General features: G+C 37.6%; 3 protein-coding genes across 6 annotated transcripts; 2 read left to right on the top strand and 1 right to left on the bottom strand.

The window, feature by feature from the left end:
- The first annotated feature begins 128 nt into the window (after positions 1–128).
- On the top strand, positions 129–3,112 carry LOC105557390. Of its 4 annotated transcripts, none has more exons than XM_012004627.1 (6): positions 129–340; positions 1,377–1,517; positions 1,686–1,807; positions 1,873–1,994; positions 2,072–2,148; positions 2,298–3,112. In XM_012004627.1, exons 2-6 carry the CDS (start codon positions 1,385–1,387, stop codon positions 2,411–2,413), a joined length of 570 nt encoding a protein of 189 aa, XP_011860017.1. In that variant the 5' UTR covers positions 129–340; positions 1,377–1,384; the 3' UTR covers positions 2,414–3,112. The 4 variants fall into 4 exon arrangements, 3 of the variants coding, with proteins under 3 accessions (XP_011860017.1, XP_011860016.1, XP_011860015.1); XR_001008597.1 differs by lacking the exon at positions 129–340 and having other exon boundaries at positions 1,178–1,517; positions 2,298–2,537; positions 2,630–3,112; XM_012004626.1 differs by lacking the exon at positions 129–340 and adding an exon at positions 1,178–1,294.
- LOC105557391 lies at positions 3,112–4,685 on the bottom strand. Its single transcript, XM_012004629.1, has 4 exons — positions 3,907–4,685; positions 3,740–3,779; positions 3,421–3,633; positions 3,112–3,338 (listed from the first exon to the last, which is right to left on the bottom strand). The coding sequence occupies exons 1-4, from the start codon at positions 3,913–3,915 to the stop codon at positions 3,184–3,186; spliced, it is 417 nt and encodes a 138-aa protein (XP_011860019.1). The 5' UTR covers positions 3,916–4,685; the 3' UTR covers positions 3,112–3,183.
- Positions 4,686–5,326: 641 nt separating this feature from the next.
- Positions 5,327–10,522, top strand: LOC105557388 (solute carrier family 17 member 9). Its single transcript, XM_012004624.1, has 8 exons — positions 5,327–5,928; positions 7,566–7,912; positions 7,983–8,156; positions 8,432–8,555; positions 9,111–9,207; positions 9,895–10,060; positions 10,141–10,299; positions 10,365–10,522. Exons 1-8 carry the CDS (start codon positions 5,864–5,866, stop codon positions 10,502–10,504), a joined length of 1,272 nt encoding a protein of 423 aa, XP_011860014.1. The 5' UTR covers positions 5,327–5,863; the 3' UTR covers positions 10,505–10,522.
- Positions 10,523–11,173: the final 651 nt, after the last annotated feature.

Raw genomic sequence — 11,173 nt, 5'->3', positions numbered from 1 at the left:
AACTTGACGTTCAATAAAAATTTGTTATTAACAAAAAAATATTATTTCCTAAATGTTGAAATCATTTTCCTAAATTTCCCCAAATAATTCCCAAATTATATAAAAAAGAAAAATTCAAAAATATTGAATTTGTCTGCTAACTCTACGGCGGTGTCATATTCCAGTACTGTTTTAGGGCGAGTTTTTATTGAGTGCAATTACCTTCAACTGTGATTCATCACTAAGAGATCATTTGTCGTCTATAAGGGAAAATATTGAACCAACAAATGCTATGATTAAGTCAACAATCACCTACAAACGACCAACAAACGATTTGCATAAATAATAGGAAAAAATCGAGGTTAGTGGAAACTCGCCTTTATCTTCAACTGCGATTCATCACCAAGAGATAATTTTTCGTTTATAAGGGAAAATATTGAACCAACAAATGCTATAATTAAGCCAAAAATCACCTACAAACGACGAACAAATGATTTACAAAAGAAAAATCAAAGTTAGTCGAAACTTGTGTTTAGCATCAACAGTGATTCATCAATAAGAGATTATTTTTCGTTTTTAAAAGAAAATACTAATTAAACCAACAAACGCTATAATTAGATCAACAATCATCAGCGAACGATTGCGCATCGATTTAATCATTTTTTATTCGAAAATGAGATTTTGTCGGCTAACTTCACCTAATCTTTTTCTTTTTTAATAAAAAAATTATAAACCAACAAATATTGATATTAGGCCAACAGTGACCAACAAACGACCAACAAACGATTAAAAAAAATTTTTTTTAAAACGTCGAAGTTGTCGGCTAACTTCAAGCTAATTTTTGTTTTTTTGTTTATAAAAAAATTGTAAACCAACAAACATTGATATTAGACCAACAATGATCAACAAACGACCAACAAACGAAAAAAAAATCGAAAAGTCGAAGTAAGCCGGCTAAAGCCCGCTGCAGACGATGCTATTTTTCCTGCTGGATTGCTTGCAATTTAGTAAATTACTAGGAATCCTGAATGCTGAGTGGTGCAATGATAGTAATTTACTAAATCGCAAGCAATCCAGCAGGAAAAATAGCATCGTCTGCAGCGGGCTTTAGTTCACAGAGGTGTACTCGGGTGGTGTTTCTGAACGCAGCCTAGAATGGTCGTAGTTGACGTCCATTTTCTCAGGGGGCGCATTTGTCTTCGAGACAAGTGACTGCTCTCAGTCTTTATTCTTCATAGTTCCTATCTTCACCGGAATGCACCTTTAAATTTAGATCTTTGTTGTGTCGGCCCTTGCAGATTCGAATTTTCCAATTGTAACGGTAGCTCATCAGATGTAAAATAGGTCTTGCGTCTTGTGTTTCAAGTTATCGCAAGATTAATTGGTTTTAATATTAGATTAAACTATGGAGGGCCATTGGCTGGAATCGTTGAGAGCTAAACTTGTAGACACGAGTACGTCGACACTTCAACAACTATTGCTGTCAAAAGCAGAAATTGCGGATGAAACCAAAAGAAGTCAAGATCAACAATTCAATGGTAAAGTTTGTTGTTCGCGGGTACGAAAAATAATTTGGAAATAAATTCAGGAAGGATCGACAAGCTCCTGCGTCATCTGTTGCTTTAAAATCCTTGTAAAATTATGAGACAATGGCGTTTTTATTATTCCTTTTACACTAACTTTTATACTGTGCTTCTATTTTATAGAGGACGAAACTAAGATTAAAGAACTACAGTCAAAATTGGCTGCTATGAAAGAAACGCTGCGTATGGAGGTACAAGCGTTGGAGCACAAAAATAACGAATTGTCAAAAGAGAAGGTTTATTTAGTGAGTATATCTTAAATGTTTTCGGAGTTTGGATATTCTGTCTGCTGCAGAATGCTTTTTAACAGGAAGAATTGCAAGTGGGCAAACAGACGCTCCTGCAAGAGATGAAACAGTTGGAGGAGAAACGCAACAACTTGAGGTCACCGCGGCCGAATGTACATGATCAGCAAGTGCTGGAGCAAGGAAAGTATGTGTTGTCATTGTTTATTGATACATTTTGGGTTCTTTTATCCAAGTGTTGTCATTGTTTCGTTTGTTTCATAGAAAAAAGTTGAAATTGTACAAGGACTTCACTAACATACAATGGGATTATGCAGCTACGAAGCACGGTATTAAGGGCTGTATCCTTTTTTTTTTCTTAACACATGCATACAACCAATAAGATATATTGAGTGTGATTTTATGTTTTACGCGAGCCACTTCTGTTTGTTAACGAGTGGCAGATAGAAGTAGAGTATTCGCTTATTAAGTCCTTAACTCTTTGACACAGATGTATCAAACAAGTGCGATTACATCCACCACTTTTGTTATGAAAATCAAGAGATTGATGACGAGTTAACCAACTCACTGTGGCACGAGATACACTTGTCTACAAAAGCGAAATAAGAAACGAGTATCTTCAACCAATCATCCCTCTGATATAAATGTCATGCTTAAATGAGAGAGAGAGAGAGAGAGAGAGAGAGAGAGAGAGAGAGAGAGAGAGAGAGAGAGAAGGGGCGAAGATTATGTAATTTTGTTATTTAAATATTCTTAAGGTAGATATAGACATTTTGATCTATTTGGACGTGGGCTGGTATTCATAATCTATTCTTAATCCAGGACAGATATTGTGCGTATTACACATATGTACAAGTTGGACAGATCTTGACATTTATACCGATAAAAGGGGAGACAGAAGAGAGAAGTAGATGAAAGAAAGAAACCATCGACACATATACAATAAAATGTTTTGCTTCGAGTACATATATGATTTAATAATGCCGTCGGTTAAGCAATGTCTTGAGATGCCGATATTGCTCTGCGATTGGTTTATATTTTAAGAGCTTTAGTAAAGTGACGGTCTTGTACTTTTAAGACAATGCTTTATGTTTTAAGTCTGTGATTTAAAGAGGGCCTGAGCAAAATGGCTGTCTTATACTCTTAAGACAATGTTTTAAGCCTTGTCTTGAGGTGACGCACAATAACTGTCTTATGTCTTAAGAATACAAGACAGCCATTCTGCTCAGGCTCCAAGATTGTACTTGAAACTGTCCTAAATGTAAGAATAAACTAGGAATATGTATTGCATATTCAGGTTGAACTTTATATTCATAACATTTTTTATTCTTTTTTCTTTTTATATTTAAGAACACAACAGTCTTTATACACAATTATCAGGTTTTCGTACAAATCAAGAGATTAAACGCATGATTTGTGTAATATAACGTGTAATAGGCGAAGAGGATAAATAATCCTACCATTATAATAGTGCTTGCGATGCAGAAAAGTACGCAGCTTAAAATACTCGCGCCAATAGCCAATACTGTCACTGAAAACAACGCATATACTTAGAGCCCGAGCGGCAGCGCAGCTCTGTCTGTGATTGAGAAAAGAGACGTATCGTTTCTTACCTTGAACCATCATAAAACCAATAAATACAAATACAGCACTGATGATGGCAAATATGATAAACAAGAGGATGGGTGTCAATAGCGACGCTATCGCGATGAACGTGGCCACTTGCAAAAATGGATTGTGGGCAAGCTGCTCCTTAAATTTGAGAATACACGTACGAACGTTGGGGTGACGTAAAAGTGTCTGGCACTTCTTGGCCCGTTCTTCGTCTGGAATCAAATGTCAATCCTTGGTTTGCTTAATTTTTTTAAAATAAATGATAAAGCAACGTGACGGAGCTCTGATAAGATACTGGCACGACACAGATATACTTACAATACATGATTATTGAATTGTATATGCAATCACTTTGCGTCTGAAATGAAATAATTTGTGCTCGTTCAGTTTTCAGTTGACAGAACGTACAACAATGCCTTGGCACCGCGGGAGACACGAAGCGAATAACACTCGATAGAAAGAGTGCGACTATATATTCAAATTACCTCTGCCATTTCTGCGGGGTGTTCCAAGCCCTTCCTCGAAGCAATTCTTAAACGGTGCGAGATATCTCGCGCATATCATGACTCGAACAACGCAACTCGAGGGTGGTGGTCTAAAGAATAAACGAGCGACGTATTTTAGCTCCTGCACATCGTGTTTCCTGGAGGACAGACAGACGTTTATCTAAGTCCGGGAATCCGTTCAAGCGACGTCGTTGTGAAATCACATTTTATTGCATCGTGTACATATGCGTCAACGTTTTCGTTCTGCATCTACGTCCCCTTGCTGTCTCCACTGTTATCGGTATAAATGTCAAGGTCCGTCCAAGTGGATATGCACTAATTGTAAGTAATACGCACAAAACCGACATGCAACAATCATATATACATATGATTATTGACCTCTAGTGCGAAGTTCTCATCGCGTTTCTTACGCGAAACTGGATAATCACTCGAGATGTACGCACGCGTGTATGTGCGATGTGTGTGTGTGTGTGTGCGCGCGCGCGCGTGTGTGTGTGTGTGTGGTGCGCATATCTCTTAATTTATTTTATTTTCATTTGTATATTCATCCACATTTTACGTGATTATTACAGATGCGCGGATTTGTGGATCCACACTGAACAGAGCCCGAATCTTTGCTAGGAATGACTTTGAATCGGAGCTCGCTCAAAGTCTCAGGCACAATTACGATATACAAGCCAGGCTCGCAATAGGTGTAGCAAGCCACAAGAAAGAACCCCGCACTAATCATATAGGAAATTGGATCTCGGTTAAATTGGCTAGTTTTCACATATGTTGTGGCTTATGACCTGCTGAACGAAAAATATAATGGGCTCAAACTTAAATAATGGCTATAGTTACTGAGCTACAGCCAGTCAAACATGGAAAAGAACCCCGCACTAATCATATAGGAAATTGGACCTCAGTTAAATTGGCTAGTTTTCACATATGTTGTAGCTTATGACCTGCTGAACGAAAAATGTAATGGACTCAAACTTAAATAATGGCTAGTTACTGAGCTACAGCCAGTCAAACATGGAAAATTTGGACTCCGTGGGTCTTGTTTGGAAATACTTTGAAGCATATTAGGAAAAAATGTTTCAGACAAAGTTGTTTGGTTCTATATATATTTGTTTGGTTCGAAATAAGACTATATTTCATTATACATATAGTGTCTTTGAAAAACTCTCGACATAAATATGTGCACTGAAAAGTGGGGGTGTCCATTTAAGAAATTGAAATTGACCTTCATGTGACCTTCAAATAATTATCCAAGGTCAAATTAATGGCATCGTCTTATGTCTCCCATCGAACCAAATAACTTTTGTCTGAAACATTTTTTCCTAATATGCTTCAAAGTATTTCCAAACAAGACCCGGGGAGCCCAAATTTTCCATGTTTGACTGGCTGTAGCTCAGTAACTAGCCATTATTTAACTGTGAGCCCATTATATTTTTTGTTCAGCAGGTCATAAGCTACAACATATGTGAAAACTAGCCAATTTAACCGAGATCCAATTTCCTATATGATTAGTGCGGGGTTCTTTTATACTTATATTCAGACGGCAACGCATCCGGGCGTACATGCATACTCTTTTTCATTTCTCATGTACTTTACTGATATACGGGATACCCTAGTCCGCGTATGTCGCGCATGCGCGAAGAATCCGGCCCGACTTGTGTCAGGACTGTCAAGTGTCAGGTCGAGCCATTTAACTCCGCAGCGCAGCGCTCGAGCAGTCTCGGAGTGACTCGGAGTCAAAAGCTTCCGAGCCGAGATGAAGAGGACCACGGAGATTAGCGTGACAAAATTTAAGGATTTTGAGTACTTCAACAGATCCGCGTGTCAATAACAATAAATATGCGCGTGAAAGTCACGGTGTGCTTTGGCGTGACGTCGACGAAAGCCGACGCTCTGACACGGAAATCGAAATCGACGAGCTAAAACGAGTCCACGAATGATGCAGTCACAGATACCACTGGACACTCCGTTCGATGACAGGACCATCTTGTCCTGGTCGAGGTACATACAATCAGGAGGATACATCAATTTTCCAAACGAAAGATTCGCTGATCTCCATTGTTTTCAGTGACTTCGACTAAACTCCGATTAACTTGATCAGTGATTAACTTGTCAACACTTGTATTTAAAGTAGGGCTCGGATTTTATTCCGTTTTTCGAATAAACGTTTATCTGTTTACATTTTCTTCCAGAAAAATGTTTATTTGTAGAAAAACGTTTACACGTTTAAACGTTTACACGTATATTAGAGCCTAGTAAACGTTTAAACGTTTGTTAAGTAGAAACACGTGTATTCGGAAAAACGTTTCTAATAAACGGATAGCTAATTATACGTATAAACGTGTTTCCGTTTAAACGTATAATAGCGAGCCCTAATTTAAAGCCTAGAATTTTTAAGCAATAAAATTCATAAGTCCCAGTCTACAATAGAGATTTAAGCCCTAAGCTTTAAGAAATTGGCCAATCACGGTCAAGTATGAGAAGAATGCGCGACTGTGATTAGTCAATTTCTTAAGGCTTAGGGCTTAAATCTCTATTGTAGACTGGGACTAAGGCTTTGACGTGAAATCACAATTTGAAGGAATAAACTATAAAGGATATAAAAGCCAAGACAGGATGTTAGTGTCTATATAATTTTAAGTTTTAAATTTGTTGCAAAAAATATATGGCAATAACGGGAATTCATATTTGAAACGGTGTTGTAAGACTGACAAATTGGTCGGCGTGCAGTTCTATTTCGATTTCAGGTCACGATTTGCACAAATGTGACTTTCGTGAAATAACGTTGGACCGTTTATTGCGATAAATATTGCCACATGCCTCGGTGGTCGAGTTTGCAAGAGGCCTACCTAGTGAGAGGGAGATCCAGGTTTAACCCTGGCTGGGAGAAATTTAATTTTTACAAATTAAAATCATTTAGACACTAACATCCTGTTTTGCCTCTTATATCCATTATTCCTTCGAATTGTGATGGAATTTTTAATTTTTTTTTAATCATTTACACACATGGAAAAACAAACCAGATTAGGGATACTTGACAAATTATGCAGTTGAAAATTTATATTTTAAATAATTTTGTCAATTGAATTAATCAAAAATTAGAGTTACCTTCACAATGTTACCGCGGTACTGTTATTTTATTATCTTTTTTGTTGACTACATGTTTGACTTTTGCCTCTGAATTCGTGTCTCTAAAGTCTAATCTACAATGTGCTCTTTGCATCTGTTGTAGAAATATTCTACTTTATGTAAGCAAATTAAAACGCTTGAAAAACTTGTCGACAATGTACAATGTATACGGTACAATTTATCAATTTGCACAAATTTTTTAAACTTATTCATCGGCCACAAGATAGAATATTTCTAGACGCAAATAGCATGTTATAGACTTTTTTGCCTTGTATTCTTTCGGCATGTCATTCATACACTACTGTATTTAATTTATTTAGTCGAGTAATTTACATTTCACTTCTTTAATAGGCGATGCGGACTTGGTTTACCGTGTATTGTTAATACATTTTTTTTTTATAGAAGATACCTCAAATTGCTCTTATCTCTTGACCCTTTACTTCACAACACTTGCACGTAATTGCTATTACGAATGGCATTGTTGGGCATTAAAACCTTTTTCCGTTCAGGAGGGAGAGGCAGAAGTGGTTCCTGTCGCTACTGTGCGGCACGTGCCTGATATACGCCACACGTACATCAGTTCCCCTGTTGATACCCATCGTCAGTCAGGAAAAGAATTGGTCGAAGTCGGACTCAGGGATAATACTGTCAAGCTTCTTCTGGGGATATATGTTGACGCAGGTAGCCAGCGGCTATATTAGCGACAAAATTGGCGGACAGAGAGTACTGTGGATATCCGCCCTCGGCTGCTCGGCGACGACCTTCCTTATGCCGGAGATCATAGAATTCTTTTCGGGGGACGGAACCTCCGTCTGGCTCGTCGCGGCGATGAGAATGATAAACGGAGCATTCCAAGGTGACTCTTCAAGCGTTCACATAGTTGTACTAAGGGCAATAGTGGATAATACGACACCTGTCACTTACAGGAATGCATTTTCCTAGCATGATTAGCTTGATCAGCCAACGCTTGCACGAGGCAGAACGAGCCTCCTTCTTTAGCTTATTAACGTCGGGGTCTGCTCTGGGCACCCTACTCACCGGGTCGTTAGGCTCGTACCTTCTGGAGAATTATAACTGGATGACCGTCTTTCGGACGTTAGGTACAATGTAGTTTATGTAAATCGATGTCAAATTAATGGAAGAATCCGTAGACAAAAGATAGTGATTTTCAGACACGGCGTGTGATGATAATAACGAGAAAATAATGACTCTTGATATTTAAAAAATTAATAAGGGCATTGTAGCACAACATGGTTGTTTGTGTGTTAAAATATCAACTGTTAAATAATTTAATAGTTGAGCGCATCTCCTTGTTAATTTTGTTCTCAGGCAGAAATGACATTCCTTTGTGGTGCTTACTAATTTATTTACATAGGGGGCATGAGTTTAGCATGGACAGCTTTGTTAAGCTATCATATCCTGCCTTTTAAGGAAAAAACAACCTCTACCAAGTCGACCACTTTGCCTTGGTCCAAACTGCTGTCACAGCCTCCTTTCTGGTAATTATGATGCATGGGATGCGATCTTTTCAAAGTACTGCATAAATTAGAGGTACAAAAAGAAACTTTTGTAATCAACCAGTCAGGTATTACGATTATAGGATATATTCACCTCATCGATCGTTTTCGAAGCTCTTGATTTTCGCGATTTGAAATCCGGAACTTTTGCAACTTTTGGGAAACAATTGGAATTTTAAATACCTTAAGAATTCTTGCCTATTGTATTAGCCTGGAATTCGATTTTCGAGATCTTCAGATTTTGCGATTTGAAAACCAGAGCTCTTGGAATCGCACTCTTTGGAAATGTGCAATCCTCTTGCCGAATATATACATATTATATTCCTGTAATACCGAATCGATTTTTAAGACTTACGATTGCGCTCAGAAGTAATAAGAGTTTGACATGCTATAGCTTACACAAATGCTCTAGTCCTGAATCGTTTGATTGTGAAAATTACATAATTGATCATAAGACTTTATATAAATATATGTATAACATTCTTTATAGACCGATTGTCCCGTCTGCCTTTATTGATTGTTAACTATGATTTTCAGGTCTTGTGTTATTGGACACGCTTGCCAAAATAACTGTTTCTTCGTGTTACTTTCGTGGATGCCTACATACTTCCATGACACATTTCCTGAAATTAGGGTAATCTTATTTTTATACAATATTATTGCTCAGTCAGCAAAATGTTAGCAGATCGGCATCAGATTGGCAACAGATTCATCAAAAACCCACACCAAAATCATAGCTATCGGTGTCCGCATTTGACTTTTGTTTTGGCAATCCCTGGCGAAAATAACAAGCTTTACGAAGCGTTGATAACCGTTAAATGAAGGTTTTTTTAAAGTTCATACGTTTTCCAACTTTATGAGAATGCTTACACAATGCCGTTGTGTTTTGAACGCTTTCAGAACGCTTATAAAATACTGTATATAACGTTTCATAAAAGTTCTACAATGCTAAGTTAAAAAATGCTATGTACAAACGTCTTCTAAACGCCGCAGTTGCAATTTCCGCTCTACAAATTCTCTATTGACTGTTTCTAAACTCTCAACGAACTCCTGCAAACGCTCACGTAAACGCTATACAAATACTTATGAAACTTTTTATTTTTGCCAAGGTGGGCATTTGACGAAATTTGTTCCGACAGATTTGGCTGCGTGTTTAAAAAATTGGTAAAAAAAAGCATAAGAACTATTCCATTACCAAAACAAGAAAAAATTTGTAGCCTAGAAAAAGCTGACTAGAGTCACTAGATAATTTGTAATAATAAAATAACAATGTAGCGATTTTCTTTTCGTTGCATCATGTTGAAATAACTTTAATCAACAGGGTTGGGTTGTAAATATGGTGCCATGGCTGTCAATGCTACCTTGTACATTCTTGGGGAAAGCTCTATCAGAAGAGATAATTAAAGCCGGCTATTCCGTGACTGTAACACGCAAAACAATTCAAACGATTTGTTTTGTTATCGAAATTGGAAGTCTGTTATTCTTGGGTAAATCTTGATATTTAATAAGGGCTTATCGGCCAGTGTCATGCCGCATAATACTGTCAATTCGTATGTGTTCCGTGTAGCGAAAGTGGAAAGCCTTCAGAGCGCGATATTTTGTCTCGCGTTAATTATCGGTGGCTCGGGATTCCACAATAACGCTATTGCTGTAAATCCCTCGGATCTTGCACCGAAGCACTCCGGCAGCGTGTTCGGCCTGATGAACACCGTTGGCGCGATACCTGGTACGTAATCAATGTAATCAATGTAAACGATCACACGGACAGTCGATGTATCTTCTTTTTTCCAGGTTTCCTCGGCGTATATTTTTCCGGACATATTTTAGACGTGACACACAGCTGGCCTGTTGTCTTCTTATTTATAGCTGTTATCGACGCATTAGGATGCATAATGTATTTATTGTTTGGCTCGGGCCGAGCGATTATATAAATAAATTTCTACTGAATATCTATCGCGTTCTGAAAAATCATAAAAAATAAGCGTCTTGCTGTTTCTGTCCACGAATAATTAAGTGTACGTACACGGGCTTTCCCTGGCGAAAATTTTAAGTGAGAGAGGATGTTTATATTTATTTATGAATAGTTTTATTGCATGGTTATACCGTTTGGAAGTACGTTGCAAACACCTGGTTAATTCTTTACTGACAATAACATTTTACAAACACTTAGAAAACTATAATGAAAACGTTTGACATTGTATCATTAAATACAATTCGAACACTTGTAACCGTGAACATGTCATAAACAACTCCATGTTTAAATTTATATCTCACAAACAATTTAATAAATGTTTTAAAACTCAAAAACCCATACAGCACAGATGGTTAATGCAGTTACATTGCAGAAACGTTGCAATCTTGCAGAGACATATATCTGTGTTTGCTGGGTGCAATCCTCCAGAAACGTTGCAGCAATGTTGCGCAACGTTGCTGCAATATTGTAATCTTGCAATGTAACATTTCTGCAATCTTCCTGCAATCTTTCTGTGTTGTGTGGGAAACATTGACTCAACATTTAAACAAACTTCTTATAAACATATATTACTTTCGCCAGGGTTAGGGAGAGAGGATTTTGGGGATAAAACCTTCCCTTCTCAAAA

This window comes from Vollenhovia emeryi, unplaced genomic scaffold (assembly GCF_000949405.1).
Source record: "Vollenhovia emeryi isolate VEMERY1.0 unplaced genomic scaffold, V.emery_V1.0 DF939499.1, whole genome shotgun sequence".
In the NCBI taxonomy this organism is placed as follows: Eukaryota; Metazoa; Arthropoda; class Insecta; order Hymenoptera; family Formicidae; genus Vollenhovia; species Vollenhovia emeryi.
The sequence above is the reverse complement of the archived record's forward strand: the minus strand, read 5'-3'. Positions and strand labels throughout refer to the sequence as shown.

Coding starts and splice junctions, on each gene's coding strand:
- LOC105557388 (XM_012004624.1), top strand. CDS start 5,864: ATGATGCAGTCACAGATACCACTGGACACTCCGTTCGATGACAGGACC. Junction 7,913..7,982: donor GATAAACGGAGCATTCCAAG/GTGACTCTTCAA, acceptor TGTCACTTACAG/GAATGCATTTTCCTAGCATG. Junction 10,061..10,140: donor TGGAAGTCTGTTATTCTTGG/GTAAATCTTGAT, acceptor TGTTCCGTGTAG/CGAAAGTGGAAAGCCTTCAG.
- LOC105557391 (XM_012004629.1), bottom strand. Junction 3,634..3,739: donor CAATTCAATAATCATGTATT/GTAAGTATATCT, acceptor ATTTGATTCCAG/ACGAAGAACGGGCCAAGAAG. Junction 3,339..3,420: donor TGGTTTTATGATGGTTCAAG/GTAAGAAACGAT, acceptor CGTTGTTTTCAG/TGACAGTATTGGCTATTGGC.
- LOC105557390 (XM_012004627.1), top strand. CDS start 1,385: ATGGAGGGCCATTGGCTGGAATCGTTGAGAGCTAAACTTGTAGACACG. Junction 1,808..1,872: donor CAAAAGAGAAGGTTTATTTA/GTGAGTATATCT, acceptor GCTTTTTAACAG/GAAGAATTGCAAGTGGGCAA. Junction 1,995..2,071: donor CAAGTGCTGGAGCAAGGAAA/GTATGTGTTGTC, acceptor TTTGTTTCATAG/AAAAAAGTTGAAATTGTACA.